The 21,259-nt window shown below is 42.8% G+C and overlaps 2 protein-coding genes across 4 annotated transcripts in view; one reads left to right on the top strand and one right to left on the bottom strand.

Annotated features, from left to right (window-relative positions):
• The window catches only part of ripor3 (RIPOR family member 3), a 51,615-nt gene extending 37,247 nt beyond the window's left edge, over window positions 1–14,368 (top strand). For both annotated transcript variants that reach the window (XM_051074201.1, XM_018702959.2), the window contains 18 exons: window positions 1,782–1,845; window positions 1,953–1,996; window positions 2,291–2,416; window positions 3,104–3,249; window positions 5,085–5,211; window positions 5,777–5,937; window positions 6,857–7,111; window positions 7,238–7,334; window positions 7,454–7,711; window positions 7,800–7,945; window positions 8,036–8,201; window positions 8,666–8,792; window positions 8,889–9,053; window positions 9,156–9,320; window positions 10,727–10,929; window positions 11,714–11,797; window positions 11,895–11,985; window positions 12,078–14,368. In XM_051074201.1, the coding sequence (XP_050930158.1) occupies window positions 1,782–1,845; window positions 1,953–1,996; window positions 2,291–2,416; window positions 3,104–3,249; window positions 5,085–5,211; window positions 5,777–5,937; window positions 6,857–7,111; window positions 7,238–7,334; window positions 7,454–7,711; window positions 7,800–7,945; window positions 8,036–8,201; window positions 8,666–8,792; window positions 8,889–9,053; window positions 9,156–9,320; window positions 10,727–10,929; window positions 11,714–11,797; window positions 11,895–11,985; window positions 12,078–12,178 (2,526 nt within the window). In that variant the 3' untranslated portion in view covers window positions 12,179–14,368. The remainder of the gene's footprint in view (window positions 1–1,781; window positions 1,846–1,952; window positions 1,997–2,290; window positions 2,417–3,103; window positions 3,250–5,084; window positions 5,212–5,776; window positions 5,938–6,856; window positions 7,112–7,237; window positions 7,335–7,453; window positions 7,712–7,799; window positions 7,946–8,035; window positions 8,202–8,665; window positions 8,793–8,888; window positions 9,054–9,155; window positions 9,321–10,726; window positions 10,930–11,713; window positions 11,798–11,894; window positions 11,986–12,077) is intronic.
• Window positions 14,369–16,413: 2,045 nt separating this feature from the next.
• blcap (bladder cancer associated protein) lies at window positions 16,414–21,050 on the bottom strand. 2 transcript variants are annotated; one of them, XM_018702960.2, is made up of 2 exons: window positions 20,929–21,050; window positions 16,414–18,530 (listed from the first exon to the last, which is right to left on the bottom strand). In XM_018702960.2, exon 2 carries the CDS (start codon window positions 18,290–18,292, stop codon window positions 18,029–18,031), a length of 264 nt encoding a protein of 87 aa, XP_018558476.1. In that variant the 5' UTR covers window positions 18,293–18,530; window positions 20,929–21,050; the 3' UTR covers window positions 16,414–18,028. The 2 variants fall into 2 exon arrangements, with proteins under 2 accessions (XP_018558476.1, XP_018558477.1); XM_018702961.2 differs by lacking the exon at window positions 20,929–21,050 and adding an exon at window positions 20,736–20,900.
• Between the last annotated feature and the right edge of the window lie 209 nt (window positions 21,051–21,259).

The raw sequence follows: 21,259 nt of genomic DNA, 5'->3' as shown, positions 1-21,259 counted from the left end.
ATGAACATTTATTCTCTCCGCCTCTTTCACTTTCCAACACATGCTCACATATTTATCATTTCCTCTTAACTCCTCATTCACTTACAAAATCTCTGCCTGTGACTTATCAGTTAGTCCAGTTATTCCTGCTTAAATGGCTTTTTATTTCTCTTTTTTTGGGGTCTTTCTCTCTCATGTACATGAACACATGAACTCACCCTGTCACATGTTCATTCAGACCACAGAGAAGTCAGCACCTCTGTCTGTAACACTGGTGTGGACCCGTCATTGACATCATGCATTCCTCAGCTCCTGACCCTGACCCAAACCTAAACCTAATTCTAACCCTGAAACCAAAGTCTTAACCCTCAAACAGCCATTTAAACTTGTGGTCCAGCATTTTGGTCCACATGACCCTCTCAGACCCCTCAAGTATCCCAGATTTGGGAGCCCATGAATACAGTAATTTATCATCATTGCACCATCAAAAGCTGCTGTTAGTAAAATTAGTGGACTGCCCCTTTAATCCAGCAGTGCAGTGTTAGGATTGGAAGATTACAAATGGACTCTGTATTAAAAACACAAGGGGCTGTAATATCCTCCTGAGAACCAAGGGAAAAAAGTGTCTTACAATTTCTGTTTTTTTGTGATTTCCTATCTATTTGGGCCAAAAAAAACACCTTACAATTTAAATTTTTTAAAATATATTTTTTATTTTAATTTCACAGCATGTCCATTGTAGAGGACAACAGGACAATATCTGTGTGAAAATAGAACTAAATTTAGAAAACAAGAAAAAAGGAGCAGATTATATCTTTGGCTTGGAAGGGTAACTCCAAATACTTAAGAAAGATAAAGGTGAACAAAATGTCCATTATAAAGGACATAAATGAATGGGCTGGGTCTCAGGAGGATATGATCCAAGAAAGTCCGATCGATCAGTAAGTTTGAAGGTGTATCAGAGGCTAAAACAACAACAATCACAGGTGTAAATGCTGATAGATCTGCAGGTTTACATCTCTGTGTTAATGGGCTCCTCAGGTGTTACAGCCTCTTTAAAACTCAGAAATCGGCCACTTGGTTCTCAGTTTTGGCTTCAAGGACGAGTCTGGTCTGCAGCCGTGACCTCCCGCAAATAAAAAATAATAATCAGCCCACACAGCAGACACCGGTCTGCTCCACACATGCTGCTACATCTGCTGCTCCCTGTAGTGACTCAAGGTGTTGGGAGGAATTAATTTGTTTCTTACAACACGTTTTGTGACTGTATGATTTTAAATGTTGTTAAGTAGCTGTTGTAGAAGCCAGTCAGTCTACGTTCCAACTCTAACCTATGGTCGTGAGCGTTGGGGAGCGACTGAAGGAGTGAGATCGAGGATAGAAGCAGCTGAAATGAGCTTCCTCAGTCGGGTGTCAGGGCTCAGACAGGGTGAGGAGCTCAGAGTAGAGCCATTAAAACTGGCCATAAAGGAGAATATGTGGCTGAGCTGTGCTGGATTGTATGGGTGTACCTAATAAAGTGGCCAGGGAGTGTACGTCTCATCTGACCTGGGAAACCTCAGGTCCCCCAGGAGGAGCTGGAAACTGTCTCTCTGACAAAACACCAAATATCTGAATAAAATGTTCTTAAGGAAGAGTGTAAATCTCTGAACTCTCCAGTGTCAGTGGATGATCCTGACCTTTGACCTCAGTGTGGACAGAAAATAGCAGCAGAAAGGTTCACCGAGCTGTTAACACCGCCACCTGAAGATTTATCTGCTCTTTCTAAACTTTCTCTCTAACCCAGTTTCTTCTCTCTGCAGGACATGTCAGTTATGGAGGGAGAGCTGGAAATCCTCCTCGGAGAGCTACACATCAAAATGAAAGGTATGTACACACACACACACACACACACACACAGAGTCCCAGAGCAGTTTCCAAGTTATCAGTGACACGTTATTTTCCAAATATTTAACATGTGTTTTCACTCGCAGGTCTGATCGGCTTCGCTCGGCTCTGCCCTGGAGACCAATACGAGGTCAGCTTTCTATTTAAAACACACTTTGTTAGAGAATTTCAGCAGAAAAACAGGAGGATGCTGTAACATGGCAATAATATTTCTGTGTGTGAACAGTGAAAGAAACACATTTATTCACTTTGTTTATGTAATGAGTGTAAAACAGAACAGAGGAGGTGACTGAGCGCTGACTGTGTGGATCAAAGTGTTTGTGTGAGGTTTATCTCTAAACTCTGACCCTGCACTGACTGAGGAAATGTACCTGTCGCTTGGCAGTGTTGGTGACGTCTCGTCTTGATGATGTCACATGACCAGGTGGTGGTGCGGTTGGGCCGCCAGCGATGGAGGATCAGAGGGAAGATCGAGTCAGATGACACACAGTCCTGGGACGAGGAGGAGATGGTCTTCCTCCCACACATACACCACAACTTCGAGATCAAGGTCGGAAGATGTGTTACACACACACACACACCACACACACACGTCAATATACATTAAATTAAACACTGAACTATGAAAAATTTGTTGCTTTTCTTTGTCATATTTTAGACTTTAAACTATTTAAATTCATCAAATTGATCTGTGGAAATTAAAACATCTTTCACTATTTTCTGACATTTTATAAATTATTGATTGATAAAATCATTTCCAGAATAATCAATAATGAAAATGAGCCCCACAGTACCTAATACTTCCACTCCATTACATTTCAGGGGCTAAAATTGAGCTCATTACAGTTATTTCACTGATTTAGTTACAAGTTACTTCATAAATATAAATTTTATTAAGAGCAGCTCAAAAAAACATCATATTATTTACATGTTTTTACACAGTAAACAACAAAAGTCTGACTTATCTCAGCTTTGGCCAACTACAACATTAAAACACTGTTTACTTAGTATAAATATATGCATATGTATATTTAATTTAAGTAAGTAATGTAATGGACGGATGGAGTATATTTTATATTCAGGTATTTCTATACTTATTACTTTTGTTGCTTTGAGTATTATAGGTATATATAGAAGTATTTTTTCTGTATTAGTTCCTTTTACACCAGAGTTCTTCATTTTCTTGTGTTTGTGTGTGAGATACTCTGCGTCTCACCTGTCAGATCCTGTCTTCCAGGTGACCGAGGCGAAGGGTTTAGGTTGGCTGCTGGTTGGCATGGTAACGTGTGCGAGCGCAGACTTCTTCGTGGCGAGGCCGCAGTTGATGCTGGTGGACATCACGGAGCTGGGAACCATCAAACTGCAGCTGGAGGTCACCTGGAAGTACGAACACACACATCACACACACACAGATACCTGTCAACCTAGAGAGGAAGGAAGGTCGTCTGGGGGAGTTATGATATGAAAGTAACTGATGAGGTGGCGGAAAAGGACTCCATGACGTGACGCACTGAGGCATTTCCTGTGCTGAGGACAGGGTTTGATGAGGGAGGGAAATCTGTGAAATTCCCAAAAAGAAAAAGGGCGGTAATTGAATGACACGACGGGGGGAGTAGGTGCAGACAGCTATGCAAGGAAATTAAATTTGTAGCATAAAACATGAGAACGTCTTCTCTGAATTTTTGTCTTGACCTCAGCCGTGCGGCCCCTCGTCCTGCTGCCTGAGCACAGATCATATTCAGAGATGAATCACATGAATGACAAGTACAGCTGGTCCACACAACCAACAGATTCCTGCTCTCAGAGGAGGAACGAGGCGACAGAGTGAACGATCACTGCTGGAGAACAAAACAAGAGACAGACATTTTCTTGTTTTTCTTTTCTCTCCTCGTCTTTTTCTACAATTTAATTCTGCGCTGAAATGTCAGACTGTGACTTCACCACATGTTCTCAGTAGTAAAACAACAACAAACGATTTGTTGGATTATTTTTTTTTCACATTCAAACGTCCTCCAGAACCTGTTGTTGTTATTTTCTTCGTTCTCTGCCTCCATCTCCTTTGTACCTCTAACCTGAGCCAGCTGTCGCCGAGCAGCTGATTGAATACAGAGTGTACATCTCTCACACACACACACACACACACACACACACACACACACACACACTGTGCTGTGCCCTCGCACCGTGACAGATCATGTTTCAGGCTTTAGAGAAGCCAGGTGGAGGACGTTTCATGGATTCTCCCCAGAGAGATGGAAAATTTAAGTCACACACTCACAAAAGACTCACAGCACACGTTTCTGTTGAGACTGTAAATTAGTCACATTTCAGTGATTTCCACTGTTTTTGCTGCTGAACATAAACTTTAATAACAAACCAGTGTTGTGGTGCTCAAGTCCAGGCCTGGTTTTCAGGACTCGTGACTCAACTTGGACTCGAGCGTTGACTGAATTCAGACTCGGAAAGGCCATAATTATTTAGTCTAAGATACTGATCTCTATATTTACACTATTATAATAATATTATTCAGTTTCGTGAAATGTCAGGCACGTGTGTTCACCATCCTACATGTGGTTTCACAAGCATAAAGTCAGTGACAGTTAGTCCTAAGACTTGATCTTGATGACTTGGACTCAGACTCGGGTAATGTTGGCTCAAGGTTTGGCAACTCAGCTACAAGACTTATGAGAGAAAAGTTTAGAAAGCGAAGACACAGACCGAGGACAGTGTCAGCTGTGATTCACTGATGAACATCAAGCAGGATGACGCTGATGAAGAATTCTATAAGAAAACTCACCCACTGATAATTACATTTAACAAATTCACAGATACATTCAGTGAACTCAGGGGCATGAGAAGAGAACCGTGAAAGCACAAAATCTATGGATTTTCACTGACTGTGACTAAAACGTTGCGTGTATGCACACGGCATACTATCAGGATTTCCACAAAGGTCTGCAACGTGAGGAAAGGTAAAGAAGACGACTGTAAAAATGTTCCCATCTGGAAAAGAATCAAAACTTTGGAAAAAAGTCTGGAAACTCACTCAGGAGACGAGCTGCAAAATATTCCAGCTCAGTAATCTGTGCTGGATTATTGTCAAAAGGATGACACGTATGGAAAGTGTGTAGGATTGTAGCTGTGATATTTAGTGTGTTTGTTTAGTGTGTGTAATGTGCAGTGTCTGAATATGTGTGTGTGTGTGTTTGTACCTGCAGTCCGTTTGACAGCGCTGAGAAGATGAAGCCGCTGTCTGTCAGCAGGCAGTCGGTGTCCAGCAGGAAGAGTTCAGTTTACAGCTGGACGGCACCGAGCACCCCCTCCTTCACAGAGAAATACTTTATAGTGAGTACACACACACACACACACACACACACACACACACACACACACACACACACAGGGGGGAAAGACTGTGTCAGTGTGGTTTGAAGCAGCTGAACAGAGGAGTGGGGTTATTACAGGTCACAAACAAACATACTGTACATACAGTTTTTTAGTGACTATAAGGTACAGCATTACTGAAGAACTGTATAAATACTGACAGGTACAGACAACAGGTAACTGGAGATATATCCAGATGATTTGACAACTGATGGGAGGAAAAGGTTCTGGTAGGGGGCAGATGAGGGACAGGTGTGGGCAGGGAACAGAAAACAGGTGAGCACATATGGAGGCAGGAGGAAAGTCTGGGGACATCTAGTGGGCAGATGGAGTCAAGTCAGTTTTATTTAGAGTCATAGCAGAAGCTATCTCACTTTTCATAAAGAGCAGGTCTAGAATTCTTCTTTTCCTCCTCCTTCCTCCACCAACAATCTTACTGTGAAGATGTGACTTATTCAGCCTGAAGTGACTTTAAAGTTCGACTTCATCAATAATAATGTGGCTCCCTCCTCTCTTTCCTCTGCAGTCGATGGTACGTGAGCTGAAAGATCAAGATGGCTCCCTCCCGTCTCTGGTTTCCAAAAGTCGTCATAACAGAGGAGGAGTGTCTCTGCTCAGCTACCTGTCCAACCCCTCGCACACCTCCATCACGTCAAACCACAGCCCTCAAAGCCCCTGCACCCCCAGGTACTGTATGTCAACATTACAGGATAACACAAGCTTTATCAGCTTTATCAGGCTTACACGCAGCTGGGCTGAAAAACCTGAAGTCCAGGCAGACAAGGAGAAGTCCAAACTCCAGAAGTCCAAACTCAGGAAGGAACAAACAAATGAACAGACAGAAGCACAAGGAAACACCAGGAAAACTGAACAGACAAACTGACTGCTCAGGGCTGGGTGGAGCACAGGGTAATTGGGAACAGGTGCAATCAATCAGGGCGCGGAACAGGTGGGAAACACACAGGAAGTAAAAGCAGTCAGACAAAATAAAACAGGAAATAACAACAGATCATAACAGTAAGACTAAATAATTCCAGTCTTATCCTTTAAAGCAGTGGTTCCCGTCCTTTTTAGCTTGTTGAAGTTCAACCAAAGAGTCAGTTTGTCATTTTGTTTTCTCAGGTTGTTTGATTTCAAGGATTTTTAGAGTCTCAAAGAGGTAAAAGTAAACAGTATTTCAAAAGACCAAGTTGAGATGTAACACAATAAATAAATGAAACACACTTTTCTTCTTTTAATTTCTTTCTTATCATCCTTAATCATCATGTGACCTCTGTGATTTAGCTTGTGACCCCACAGTGGCTCCTACCCTGCATGTTGGGAACAATTGCTTTAAAGCAATTTGGAGAAATAAGCTTGTTAATAAGCTCAGAGTTAGAGGAGAGAAATCAACATCAGTTTAATCTCTGTGTGCTCAGTAAAGGGAGGTTTGGGGACATGTAAACACATCAGGGACTCCACTGATCTCCAAACAGCAACTCCAGCTACAGTAAAACAAATATTCAAACAAACATCAGCTCTAAATCATAAAATGAAAGTTGTCAGTTTAGATTTCTGTGTATATTTACTGTATTTATGCTTCATATGAAAATTAATTCCTCCACAGTCTGACACGGGCTCACAGCTACCCCTCCAGCCCCAGCCAGGGCACCAGTCTGGGAGGAAGCCAGACCCAGCTGTCCCTCGAGGAGGAGGTCTCTACGGAGGAGAGGGAGCAGAGGAAGAGGATGGATGAGAATGAGGAAGAGGAAGAGGAAGAGGAGGAGGAGGAGGAGGAGGAGGAGGAGGAGTGGGGAGGAGTGTCGGGGACTCCATCAACACCGGTGGAGAGTAAGACAGGATCCCTGCCGGCCCTGCAGAGGTGAAGATGAACTCATGAACCTCATGAAGTCTGTCACATTATCTTGTCTGCAAAACCCTGAAATACTTCCTCTCTGCTCTTTTTTTTTCCATTTGAATAAATATGATGCCCTTGTTCCTAACTCAGGTCCAGTACCCCTGACATCCTCAGGAAGAACACAGCTGGAGAACCAGATGCTGAGACACACAGTGCAGCCCTGGGGCAGGACACGGTCACTGTACAGGTAAAGCCTCCGCTCATAACACACCTACATTACAGCTGGAGTTAGTTCCGTTCTTGTCTGGTTGAGACTCCTCTCATCTTCTTTCTTCTCATTTTAAACTTTGCCATGTTTCTCTCCAGGAATCCCCTCACTCATATTCTGCCCCAGCCTCTCCCACAGTCCCGACCCAGCCCCCAGCTCTAGCCCCGTCCTCCACCACGACGGCTGCGCCAACCCAGGGGAAGTCGGGGGTGAACGGTGCCCAGCGTAGGGCCCAGGCCCTCAGGCTGGGAGCCCTGATCGCAGAGCTGGAAAAGACGTTACAGAACCAGAGTCTGTCTGAGAAGGAGCTGAGAACCCTGGACCACCAGATACTGCACCTGGCGACCATACTGAAGGTACCTGTGTATGTTTATATGTTTACAAACACCTGCAGGCAAAGATACAGTGAGAGATTCTCATGTTTATTTTCATGAATGTGTCCAGAACGACCTCTCCCTGTTGAGGAGCTCATCATCAGAGGAGACTCTGGCTGTGGAGGAAGTCCTGGGCAGCTTTGACTTCCTGTCACATGACTTCAACGGAGATGATGATACTTCCTGTTTGGGCAGCCTGAGACTAAAAGACAGTGGGTGAGTTTCCAGATAATAACAATGAATTCAACAGTCAGCTCTGACTTATTCTAACACAACTCATCTCTGGTTTTTATTTCCCTCCGTCAGCATCAGCTCCTTCCAGCAGAGCACTCTGAGGAGCCTCGGCCTCTTCTCCCACAGCAGCCAATCAGCTTCTGAGGAAGAACTGGTCATCACCCCCCTGACTTCTGGGAACTGCAGTCTTGACCAAGCTCTAGAGACTCACCTGGATATTTGCTTCATCCTGTTACAGGTACAGGATGTCCACATCACCACAAACTCTCCCATAGATGTTTAACCATCTAGAGGACCCCTAAAATCCCCTAAAGACCTCATAAAGGACCACTACAACCTCCAAAAGACTCCTAGGAACTTCGAGGGGACCTCCAGAACCTCCTCACTGACCAGTACCACCTCTTAAAAGACCATAACCTCCTAAAGAACCACTAAAACCTTCTTAATGATTCTAAAACCGTAGAACCTCGTCAGTGAACATTCAACCAACCCCTTAAACTACCTTAAGGACCTGTAGAACCGTTCCATCGACCTGGTTTTTCCTTTAATGTGTCACCTGTCTGCATGCTGCTTTACTTTGGGGGTGGTTAGGGGCTGGGTTTTGTTGTAGAACGCAGGAACCACTGCATGGTAGCACAAGCTCGTTTGTCTCCACCCTCCAACTTGCTTGTAAAACTCAAATGTCACATGATGTTTCCTCAGATGATAAAAACGACTGACTTCAGCCCGTCCCGGAGGGACCTGCTGGAGGAAATGGCTCTTCAAGCTGAAGTCCTGGACAGAATCAGCTGTTTGCTGCTAGAGAAGAACGACCTCTCCCCTCGTGACAGTCAGTCTTAGAAAGAAATACCTTACAGCAGGTTTACCCAGCTTGGTTTTTTGATGCGTAAGATTTTCATTCCTCTCCTCCTCCTCCTTTCTTCAGTTCTTCCTAAGGCCCAGAGAACGAGGGATGTGTTGTTGTTCTGGGAGGATTGCGTGAGCGACAGCAGCTCTCCTTTCTGCTGCCACTCTGATAGCTTCTCCAGGACGCTGAAGAAACGCTACACACACAAGGTGAAGGCCAAGCAGCCCGGCCAGTCAGAAAAAGGTAAGATAAGCGCTTCATCCCACCATTTTTTAGGCATGATCAAACACTGCAGTGACTCGACCACAAGCAGGTAAAAAACCTCTCATTCTCCCTCCCCTGCAGTGTTTTCTCAGCTCCTGCAGCAGGTCCAGACGGCCTGTCGGATGGTGCCCAGCCCTCGGCCGGTCTGCAGCCCAGACAGAGTCACTCTCTTCCAGCTGTCGGTGTATCTGAAACGCTGGAGCATCCAGGAGCTGGGAGACCACATCTCCCGCCTCTCCAAAGAAGGTATTAAAACACCAGACTTAATAGAAGACATTTTAGACAGATATCTCAGAACCTGGAGAAATAAAACAACAAATATCGACATGGATAGACACCACTGGAGGTTAAATAAGGTTTGGGTGTACTGATCCTTAATTTTGTTGAGTTTAAAACATCACTTTGGACTCTTTTTCAGAGTTTTCTAAACTTTACACCTGCCAAATATCAGCATATGAAAGTATTAGCAGCCTGACGTTAGCTTTTAATTCAGAGTACAGCCTCACTAGAGCTGCTAGTATTTGACTGCAGACTCGTGATGTCCTCAGGACTGAGGCTTTTTAAATGTTTACTCTCAACACAGCTCTGTTGCATCAGCATCTACCTTCACTAAGTGCATTAAAAACCCGAGGTTGAGAGGCAACCAAAACAGAGGACAGATTAGAGGGTGAAATTTGAAATCTAAAAACTAATCAACACTGCAGAGGTGCATTATGGTCCGTTTGTACTGTGCAGCAGCACGACACCTTCATTTCCCCTCCTGTTTTTATTTTAATGACAACAGACCATCATGCAAAACTCAACATGTTTTTGAAAACTCTAGTATCACACACAACAGGTGTCCATAGTTTGTGTATAGAGATAAGTGCCTGTGTATATGTATATTGATGTGTGTGTGCTGCTGGTATCAGCTGTGTATTTGAGGAATGTTCTGCTGCTGCACTTCTCCTCGTGAGCTTTAGGATCTGAGAACGTTCCAGAAATTCCAGCATATTAAAAGGAATCTGGACCATCTGTCAACATCACTGCCAAAACACTCACACCAAACAAACTGGGCGTGTGTGTGTGTGTGTGTGTGTGTGTGTGTGTGTGTGGCAACAGTTCCCCTTAAAGGATATTTAAAGTTTCAACAGCCACATGATTAATCTTACTACCAAAATATGCCTGGATAGGAAGACACAAAAACACTTCCTTCCCTCCTTCCTTCCTCTCCTCCTTCATGTGGCAACAGTTTACTGATGCCTGCTGTTTATTAACCCGATAAACACTCAGTTGGCAAAACAACAACGCTGTGTTTCTGCTCTTAATTCAATCAGGGACAAATCAAGTCTGAAATAAATCGATGGCATTTGCTTTAACTCACTTTGAACGCCAGACGGGTGGAGTTTACAACCCCAGCAAAACAAAAATTTAAATAACTTTTCTGAGATGTAAAAGTTGTTGCTGCTACATAAAAACATCACACAGCTGTTACTGGGCTGCACAGGTGTAATTAGTTGTTGGTGTGAACAGTATATAGAATAGAATATTCTCATTTATTTTACTGTATTTGCCTTAATCTGCTGATAAAGATCATGAGATGTGACTCAGAGCTCCAGAACAGGTAGTAAATGGACCTCGAGGTGAGACTGTTTGTCCCTGGTGTGTTTCAGAGTACATCCTCTCGGCCCTGAGGAGCCCCAAACGCAGGCGAGCTTTAAACAAACTGAGAGGGCGGAGCATCGCAGAGTTCCTCCCTCTGGGGACCACGCTGCAGATCCTGGCTGCCCTGCAGATCGACTCCAACCACAAAGTCTGTAAAGCTGCTGCCAACTGTCTCTGCAGAGCCGCAGGCTGCAAGACCTTCAGGAGCAAGGTGCGTTAAACCGCCCCAGACAGTGTGCATGAACCTGACACAGCGTCTGAAATGTCAAGTTACTGCTCAGAGTGAAGTAAAACAACAAGGAGAAGGGAGTGAATGAATGAGGGAGACAGAGTCTGACGGCTAGCTCAGTTAGCAGTAAACTGATCACAGAAAACCACATTTACTAAATAAAATCCCAAATCAACAGTCACAAAACAGCTGTAAGAAAAAGAGCATCTACTGTTGAAGCCAGAGGATGAAGACAAATGACAAAGAAACAGACGTAACAATGTCATTTTAGAAGAATTTACACAGAAAGAAAGTTTAGCTTTCTGAAGTTGTTTTGTTGCTTAGTTACCCATCATGCTCTGCACCATACTCAGCACTTTATTCATTATGTCAAAGGCCAACTCATCATATGTCGTCACAACACTGACTTAAATGAATTGATCCAGTAATTAATAACTGTGTTTGTTGTGTGCTACAATATAAATACAAATGTTTTCATTGGATTTAAAGCCATAATAAACTCTCAGGCCTCCTACTGCAGAATAAAGAGGAAGAACAGTTTCCTTCCTGTGTCAGGAAACCTAACTGTGTTTTATTTTTCTGTATATCAGTGAACCATTTCATATAATCTAAATATTTCTATTTCTAACACTCAGTTCATCGGGTGTAAAGAACAGCTTCCCTCTCTGGGTTTCACTACCTTCTACGACTTGTAATGATGCAGCTACTCCAACAAAACAAGTAATAACTGTGCGTCTCTTATGTCTGTGTTGACCCTCTCCTCCAGGCTGTGGTTTACTACACAGAGAGTTTGAAAAGCACTGACGTTCAAATCCAACAAGGCTCCTGTCTGGCGCTGAAATGCCTCAGGGTGAGCGACACAAACCATCCAGCACACACAGAAATATAGTTTCTATCTCCATCTGGTGCATTTACAATTGTCTGGTGTGTATGTGTGTGTTTGGCAGGCGACAGAGAGCGTGGACCACATAGCAGATTTGTGGAGATCAGCGGATGAGGATCTTCGCAGCGCTGCCAGAGAGACTGTCCTCTCCTTTGGTACAAACATGAATTACTCCTCATTCAGTTTCTCATTCATCAGGTTTTATTTCCTTCTGTTTTTATTCTACTTCCTTTTGGTCCACCTGCAGGTAAAAAGGGCTTCCTGGCCTTCCAGAGGATGGACCAGCTGTACACTGAGATGCAGGAGGAGGCGTACCAGAACCAAGAGACTGAGATTACGATCCTGTAGGAAACACGTCCAGAACTAAAAACATAAAGAGTCTCGATGAACCTGGGAGTCAGGGCGAGAGTCTGTGTCTGGATAAAGTTGATGAAGCTGCACTGAAGGGGGAAATGCCAGGACGAAGCTTCTTACTTTCTGAGCTAACAGTGATTTTATTTTGAAAAACCTGTGGCGCCTTCATGGGTACAGCACAAACAGAGGAAGATCTATTGAGCTCTCTCTGGACGGATCGCTCACTCACTGAGTTTTGCTCCAAAGCTTCAGTTTTCTTGCTCCTATGACCAGAGAAGTGGCTTAACTGGAATCGTGGATTATTTTTGGTCAAATATGTTGAGTTCTGTTTTCTGTTACAGCATCATTTAGTTAGAAGACGCCATGTGCAGCTTTAAAATTATTCCTGCTTCTCCAGTGTTGGGACTTTCTTTCAACAACCAATCTACAGGGTTGTTTTATTGGAAAATGAAGGATAAATATATTAATATTATTATTATTTTCACATAAGTGTGTGGTTGAGAGAGATAATGTGCAAAAAAATCCAAACTATCCTGTGAACATTAAAGCCTGTGGGACCAAATAAATCCTCAATAGCAGCTGCAAACAGTGCAAATCTACCTGTTCCTCCTGAGTTGTGTTTACTTTTCTGTCTTTTCGTGAGTGAAGGAAAACAAAATGGCTGCTGAAACGTTTCCACAAACAAACAGGAGCCGAGACATTCAAGGATGCCAAGGGATTATGGAACAAACAGCTCCAGCAGGCGGCCAAACTCTTCCTCTCCAAATCTGTTGTATTCAAAAATGATGACGTTTGTCAGTGAGTTTCCTGGTCTGCAGATGATCTGAGAGCAGCTGCTGGATGGAAGCTATGAACTGATGAACGTGTGGATTTTGTGCCTTGTCATTTGAGAAACATAAGATGCATTGATTTAGCTCATGAGCGAGTTCATTTACTCGCTCATATTTTCATTTCTATGCCACCAAAGTTGCTGGACCCAGTTACATAGAGAAGGATATTTCTCTGAGAGCACAGCATGAATGTACATGAACTCACCAACTCAAATTACTATGAAGACATGACTTTACTCTCCTCTCTCATTGCTGTTTGGGCTCAGATTAGTATCATCACTGAGATGGAGGCAGGTGCTGCCCTCTGCTGTCCATTCAGCTAATCTGAAGTTTGGGAACAGCGCTGACCTGAGGATGCTTTCGCTCGCCACAGAACAGATTTGGCTGCGGTGGTTAAACTGACCTGGGACCTCTCTGACTGGGATATTTAAAGACTGTTTGGGAGGTCGACAAAGTGGCGTGGGAAGAAGACGTCAGCCTGCTTTTTGATTTAACGTTGTGGAGTCAAATGAGGATTTTCTTCAGGCTTAGTGTCGATACAGGTCAACTCTGTTTATGGAGGTTTTTGGTAATTTCATGACTTACCCCCTAGGAATGAAGCACCATGTTGGAAACAAATCAAAAATCAATCCAGCCACATCATCAAACTCTCACAGGGGGGAGGCTGTAATGGGGAACAGGATGGGAAAACACTGTTTACCATTTTTTGTAGTAAATCAGATGCAGCCCCTAAAACAAAACCACTCAAAATGTTCAGAACATAAACAAGAACAGAGTTTGAACATTCTCTGCATGGTTTGTTCCTCCTGCAGAAACATGGTTCAGCTTCTACACATTTTGATTGTGTTATTCTTTCTGGACTGATGAATAATTCAATTTTATCCAGTAATATCAACAAACTGACCTGTTGGGAGACACTAACGGCTGCTGTTTGACCAGCAGCTAGAAAACAAAGGCACAAGTTTTAATGTTGCATAGAAGGAAAGAGAAAAAGCAAAGGATGAAAAAGCACTAAGAGGAATGAGCTGAGGGAGGAAAGAAAAGAAAGATATGAGAAGGGTGAAGGAGGTAAGGAGAGGAAGCAGTTCTGTGACGCTAAACTTAGACACTTTGGGCTAAATGCTAACATGCAGGTTTAGCATGTCAGCCTGCTAATATTTGCTAATTAGCGCTAAACTAAAGAGTCTGGGCTTCTCACTTCTGACTCAGTCCCACCTCTGCACCAAACTGTGGATTCAACCGTCATGTATTATTGTAACTGGATGTATATTGATTACTGAAACGTGTGCACAGAACATGACTTACAGAGGTGGAAACCTTTCACTTCTGTGAGCAATAAAAAGATAAACGTTCACTGTTGGTGTTTTTCTGAAGTCGAATTTAACTTTACTGATGAACACATCTGTCTTTACTGGAAATACTCAGCTACAGTAAATACCACAGTACAACTACAACATCCTCGGTTAATGGAGAGAAGATGTAGAGATCATGGAGACTCACCAGAATCCATGCCTTTGCTGAGATGGTCGTCCTTCCTGCAGGTCCTCTCATCTCTTGAATCTTGATTAGTTAGAGGGAGTGTTGGGTTCTTGGCCACCTCCCTGACCAAGGCCCTTCTTGCCTGGTTTCTCAGTTTGGCTGGAAGAGTCCTGCTGGTTCAAAGCTTTAGAAATGGTTTTATCCACAGTTTTATCTTGGAGGTCTACAGAGTTCCCTGGACTTCATGTCTTGGGTTTTTGTCCGGACATACAGAGTGAATTCTGTTTGCCGCAGCTCGTTTCCAATCACAATCTAGACTCATCTGAAGGATGATTAAAGCAAACAGGATGCACCTGACCACAGTTTGGAGCCGCAGCAAAAGGTCTGAATAGTTTTGTAAATGAGAGATTTACATGCAAATATTTCTAAAAACATGTTTTCACTTTGTCAGGATGGATCAGTGAATGTAGATTGATGGACAAAAAAGTGATGCACAAACTTTATCTCTGTGCAGAGTGAGGGTGAAATCTGCAGCTGTATCTGTAATAAATCATTCTTTTGTTTTCTAAACTCAGGAGACTTTCTCCGCTGCTCCAGGAGGATGAAAATATCAATTAGGAGGAGGCGGATGATGATGTTAGAGTCTGTGGGGAAACAGGAGCAGGTTGTTTGCTCGGCTTGCACCTCTGTTGCATCATCGTCTCGAACACACAGCCAGCTCTCGTTTACTGCTTTTTTTAAAACCATTGTTTGTTTCATCCAACATCGTTTTAAACTGCTTTACCCCTGCACTGCACTGCTGCACCACAGTCTGTATTTATACTGGCAGAGTTCAAGTGCAGGTTAAATTCAAAACTTTGCAAGACCTTTATAAAACCACAGAGAATAAAATTTAGCACCTGTTTTACTATCAAAAGTAAAATGGAAAACCAGCAGGGTCCATATGGCCTCAAATGATTTATTATTATATCACATTTTGACAGCACTTCCCAGTATGTAACAATAATTCCTAATAATAAACTTAAATTAAATTTACACCTGGACGCAAGACGTGGATGGATGGATATATCAGGTGGTGCAGGGTTCAGACCTTTTTAATACCACATAAATGCAATTTAACACCTGTTCAACCATCATACAGATGGGATATGAGGCCTACAATTTTCTAGCACTGTATGTATTTAACAACAACATATAAAGCAACCCAGAGCCAGAGAGGCAGCACAAATAAACAGATGAATTAACCAATAAAAAAAATATTAATACAGTCAAGTTTGTTCCTATTTATAGGTGAAAACATCCAGCAGCTTTAAATCCAAAATAAAAATATCTTGTAACATTACTGCAGCAGGAAAAGAAAATATTCAGACTTGTGTAAATTAAACCTGAGACTTTTTAGAGAAGAGGAGGAAGAACTTGTATTTGATGCTTTTCTTTCAGACTTTACGAGCTTCCTGAATTATAAGTAGATTTTTTGGGCGGTGGATCAACTGTGAATCCTCATCTACTGTGAAATATTTAGGAGCCAAGTGCATTTTGAATTAACCCTGTGGTGGAAAGTAACTAAGTACAAATTTCAGTTACTTGTAATCTACTTGATTGCCTTTTTATGCCACTTGACACTTCTACTCATTACATTTCTGAGGGAAATATTTTACTTATGAGTCATTTTCACCCACATCTGCTTCAGAAAATATGAAGCACTATTGTTGATTAAACTACCCAGAAGTACATAAAATTAGACATGAAATGATTAATTAACTAATCAATTAGGTGATTGACAGAACATTCAAACTATTTCACTTAAGAATCCGAATACTTCCTCCACCACTGAATTAAGACGCGAACACAGGCGGTGAAAACATTTTAAAAAGACAAGCAAACACAATTTAAAGAAATAATTCGTCTGATTCCACACGGTTTAACACATTGAGAGGAAAACCTTTATTTAAATTAAAACCAAAGCAATCGTGTAGCAGTGCGCATGTTCAGCACTGCGACAGGAGGCTACACACACACGCACTCTCACACACACAAACATGCCAATAGGTACACAGTATAAACACCTTAGCCCGTGTCTAACAGCTAAACATAACACTTAACAGCAGTGATACACGAGGAATCGTTTGCCCTTTTGTTTTACCAGTAAACTTCTCTTCAGTGAAAACTTTTCCTGGACCAGAACTTCTGTATTGCTTCGTGTTGTTGCTGGAAAATACTGACCTTCTGCTGTTTGTTTCCCTGCATCACCAGATTTTCTTTTTACGCCTATCAGCATGTCATGAACACAAAAAATACACACCTATCGCACATAACACAAACCTGACATTCACCCTACACACACACACAAACAAACAAACTCACCCAGGTGTTTCTAACCTTTGGAAACTTTCAGCATTTTGTTTTAATTCATTAAAATTCATGTGTGAACTTAATGCATGAAAAGAAAAACTAACGGCAACCCATGCACGAGAAAAAAAACGAACAAAAAGAAAACAGCAAAAAATAAAACATAACAAAATAATTGTGAGTCTGGCGGTAGGGGACGTTCGCTCCCGAGGCGAGGAGGAGGAAGAGGAGGAGATGAGGAAGACAAGGAGAGGGGCAGCTGCAGAGCACGGTGGGGTAATAACAACGGGACAGTTTCTTAGCATTATTACACCGTCTCAGGTGTGCGTGTGTGTGAGTGTGTGAGTGTGTGTCGATGCGGCAAAGGGAGGGGTTATTCACAGCATAGTTATTGATTGTCCAGTGTTAGTGTGCTGTCCGTGTGGAGGGTAGCGTTTCGTGTGCGGAGTCAAAGTGGCGACAGAGTTTGGTCAGGTTCCTCGAGGGGAGGGAGGGGGGAGGAAGAGGGGGTAAACATATAAAGATGGCGGCTGCTCCTGAACACTTTAAAGGTCTGAGGAGCGAGAACAAGAGGACAGAGAAACTTGAAAATTTCTGAGCTCCGTTTGATTTCAGCGAATTTTGGCAGTTTGAGATCGAGTGTTTTTGTTTTAAAAAGACGACCCAGCACGTTTTTTTTTTGTTTGTTTGTTTTTTTCTGACAGCATGAATCTGCCTGGAGCTGGAGAAGAACCAGAATACTGTGGTACATACTGTATATCATATAGTTTTCAATCAAATGCTGGAATGAAATTTGCTGAAAGTGAATTGCTTCTCCCCTCAGGTTAACACGTGTCCTTCCCCGCTAGCATTTCAAGTTTCGATGCGCCTCCTTCGCTGCCTCTTTCATAAAACATAATGTCTCCTCAGATGGCGCTGTCCCCTCCTCTCCTCCTCCCACCTCAGATTAAAGTCTGTTTTTCTTTACAGCATGGAGAACCAACCCTTCTCCTCCTCAGTACCGCCTCTGTAAACCCCCAGCAGTCTTTCAGCACCACCTCTTCTCCGCTCTCCCACCACCCCCAAAGTGTAGTCCATCCCCTCATACAGCATGGCAGTATCATTCTACAGTAACTCCCCAGCAAAGCCTCATGACCCCTCACTTTTCCCCTTCTCCCCCTGGTATCTCTCTCCCCCTCTTTCCCTCCTAGGTCCCAACAATCGCTGGGTCGTGGGCAGCGTCCGGCAGTGCGGCGTCCTGGCAGTGGTACAGGAAGCAGTTGCCCCAACAGCTATAGCAGATGAGGAAAAGGGCAGCCAGGAAGACCAAGGCACAGATGGTGCAGGGCTTCCTCTCCAGCAGGAAGCTGAGCAGGTAGAAGCCCATGAACATGGAGTGGTTGAACCACAGCGCCGGGTTCAGCGGTTTGGGGATGAGCAGCACGGGGAGCAGCCACTGTAGGCAATACATCGTCTCTTTTTTTGTTGGAGGACGTCGGCAAAGGCTGGTGCGCTTCACAGGTCGAGTGAGGTCTGTGAAGGATGAGGACGTGGCAGGCTCAGGGTGGCAGGTGGGTGAGTGGATGGGGGAGGGGGGGACGACAGCCCTTAGCAGATGGCAAGATGTGGGAGAGTGGTCCTATCCAACAGAGCTGGGGTGATGCAGGAACAGGTCAAAGAAGTCAAATGTTGCAGTCGTCAGGTCATCCCTGGAGACAGCAGAGCACAGAGAAGTCAAACGTCTGACAATTTCAGATTCCGAGCAAAGGCTGCTCAAACCAGGGCTTCAAGTAAATATTAATTTCATCAACGACTAAGTGTTTGGTCTATTAAGAGCCAGAAAATAGTAAAACATTATACCACTATTTCAGTGCCCAGGGTGGTTTAACAGACCAACAGTCCAAAACCCTGAAAATATTAAATTTACTCTCACTAATGACAACGAACAGCAGCAAATCCTCATAACTGGGCAGATGGAAGGAGAGAATATTGACTACTGATTTTTTTCTGTTGATTGTTTTATCTCTAGACAAACATCCTTTCAGTAACTGTAGAAAATGACTATGAATATGATATACTAACTGTTTTTTTCTAATGCTGTAGTACAGTGTGTGGATGAAGCCATATTATAGATCTAGTTAATCCATAAAGAGTCGTCTTTACATGCAATAGAGAAAAGTTTAATTCTACAGCAGAAACAATCGGTCGATTAAATGCTAATTGGAAAACCATTACCTATTCACTTATTAGCTGTTCCATTAGACAAGAATACCAAATATTCCCTGCTCTCTGCTTTGCAACTGTAAATATTTGCTGATTTTCTTATGATATAACGTGTATATCTTTGCTTTTTGGACTGCTGAGTGGACAAAACCAGCCATTTGAATATGTCCACTCAGGGAAATATGTGTTAGGCTTTTACTCTGACATGGACCAAACAATAGAAATGAAAGACGGAAGGACATAATCCGCAGCTGATGCAATAATAAAAATAATCTTCAGTCTCACCACTGTTTCACCTACACAGAACCAACATTTCATTCAGCTCTATAATTACATGAATAAAACACACACACACACTATAACTCACACTTTTAAGAGTTTATCTCAAACATCACCTTTTGTTGCAATGAATATCACCTGCCTTTGTATTAAAACTATACTTAGTACCACTCCTTTTATAGCAGTGCATGCCTGTAGATTTAGCACAGGCATCGCATTTGAGTATATAAATAGACTTTGTAATACACAGAGCCTTAGAGGAAACGGGTTAAAATCATAAACTGCTATAATGACAGACCATAACATTTTATGGACAGGGTCCACCTGGCATGCTGGTTAGCAGGGTGATATAAGAGATTACAGACGTGTATCATCAATGAGTGGATAGCTTTATGCCACATCATAATACAGTCGTGACTAATCGGTGCCACGGCCAACATTAATGACTTTATGACTGAAAAGTAAACACTTAACCAACTATAGACATGGGTAACTTCCTTCTAAGGGCCTGATAGTGGTACCTTAGCCGCTCAGCTAAGCTAAGCTGTTGAACGGATATGTGACAAGATGTGTAAAAATAAACTACCGAATCAGATGAAGTGGACTGATTTCGGTTGAGTAAAACTTAAAACAACTGACGTTGACCCGTGTCGAAATCTGTGGTGAGATTAACGTCAAAGCACCTGGTTTAAAACCGGCTGCGGCTGGCTGAAGGACAAAAGCAGAGTTACTGTCAGGAACAGCTGCAAGATTTCCCAGACTACCACACTTTATTAATAATGTTACGATAACTATTTAAAACTAATCTGCAAGCTTGCCGGCACGTCTGACCTGAACAGCTAGTTAGTTAACGCTAACGTTGAGTTACAGCTAACCAGAGTTAGCAGCTAAATAACTCGATTAGCTAAATACACAGTTTCGTCTTTAACTTACTAAATATTGAGGAGACTGGCCGATTTTACTTCTCGTTAACAGGGAACGTCCGCGATATCTAAGGCTGGTGTATTCTCAAAACCAAACTCCATTCAAAAATCTACCAATTTAAGGTTGCCAGGTTTGCAAGTGAAGGCAAAAGCACCGTAGCGCATCACACACATTAATTTAAGAGGCAGCTAAAGCCACTCGTTATTTCGGGATACTGAAGTACAAAAACAGCGCTTTTACTTAAGTACTCTTAACCGTTAATGGAAATTTATCTATAATCGCTGATCCATCACAGTGGGCGGCAACGTTAACTGGCAGCGTGAGCTAGTTCTGAAAGTAGAACGTTAGAAATGAATTGTTATGTTCGCTGGTCCAGGTCTTGGTTCGGTTTGTGACCCAGTTGTATAAACATTTCAAGAAGCAACTACAAATCACTCTAAGCAAGGCCACCAAAAAATCGGCAAGACTGGGACGGAGTTTGGCATTACCGTTTCATCCGTAGACGAAGGAACAGCACGTACCGGAGGCTAACTAGCTAGCTTAGCTTGAAACACAACAAAAGATTTCACGGATGTATTGAACCACCGGCGTAAAGAAATGCAGCCGGTTAGCCATCAAAATGGCGAGAATTCACAGTCAGAGTCTGTGTTGGAATGAATCTATAAAGAAAAGGGAACTAACCTGACATCTTTCGGGCTCATTCTACCACCTCTGTTTCAACATCTGACTGCGTACGTAGCTGCTAATTAGCGACCAGCTAACAGGCATTAACGTTAGCTCAAAGGACCCCTGCTGCAAAGAAGTTTAGGTGGCTGCGGTCTGCCTGAATATATTTATCGTCACTCTATCAGGGTTTATCCGGAAAATAGAGACTTAGACAGATACAAATACAATAAAAACACAATAACTCTATATAACGTAATAAGTATGTAGATAAGTAAATGTTCTTGAACTACCTAATGCATATTCTTTTGTTTTTATGCAACGGAGTAAGGCCTTTCATTCAAGTCCA

This window comes from Lates calcarifer, linkage group LG12 (genome assembly GCF_001640805.2).
Source record: "Lates calcarifer isolate ASB-BC8 linkage group LG12, TLL_Latcal_v3, whole genome shotgun sequence".
Classification (NCBI taxonomy): Eukaryota; Metazoa; Chordata; class Actinopteri; family Centropomidae; genus Lates; species Lates calcarifer.
The sequence above is the reverse complement of the archived record's forward strand: the minus strand, read 5'-3'. Positions and strand labels throughout refer to the sequence as shown.

What these genes read in the sequence shown, in the direction of transcription:
- blcap (XM_018702960.2), bottom strand. Translation starts at nt 18,292, where the DNA reads ATGTATTGCCTACAGTGGCTGCTCCCCGTGCTGCTCATCCCCAAACCG.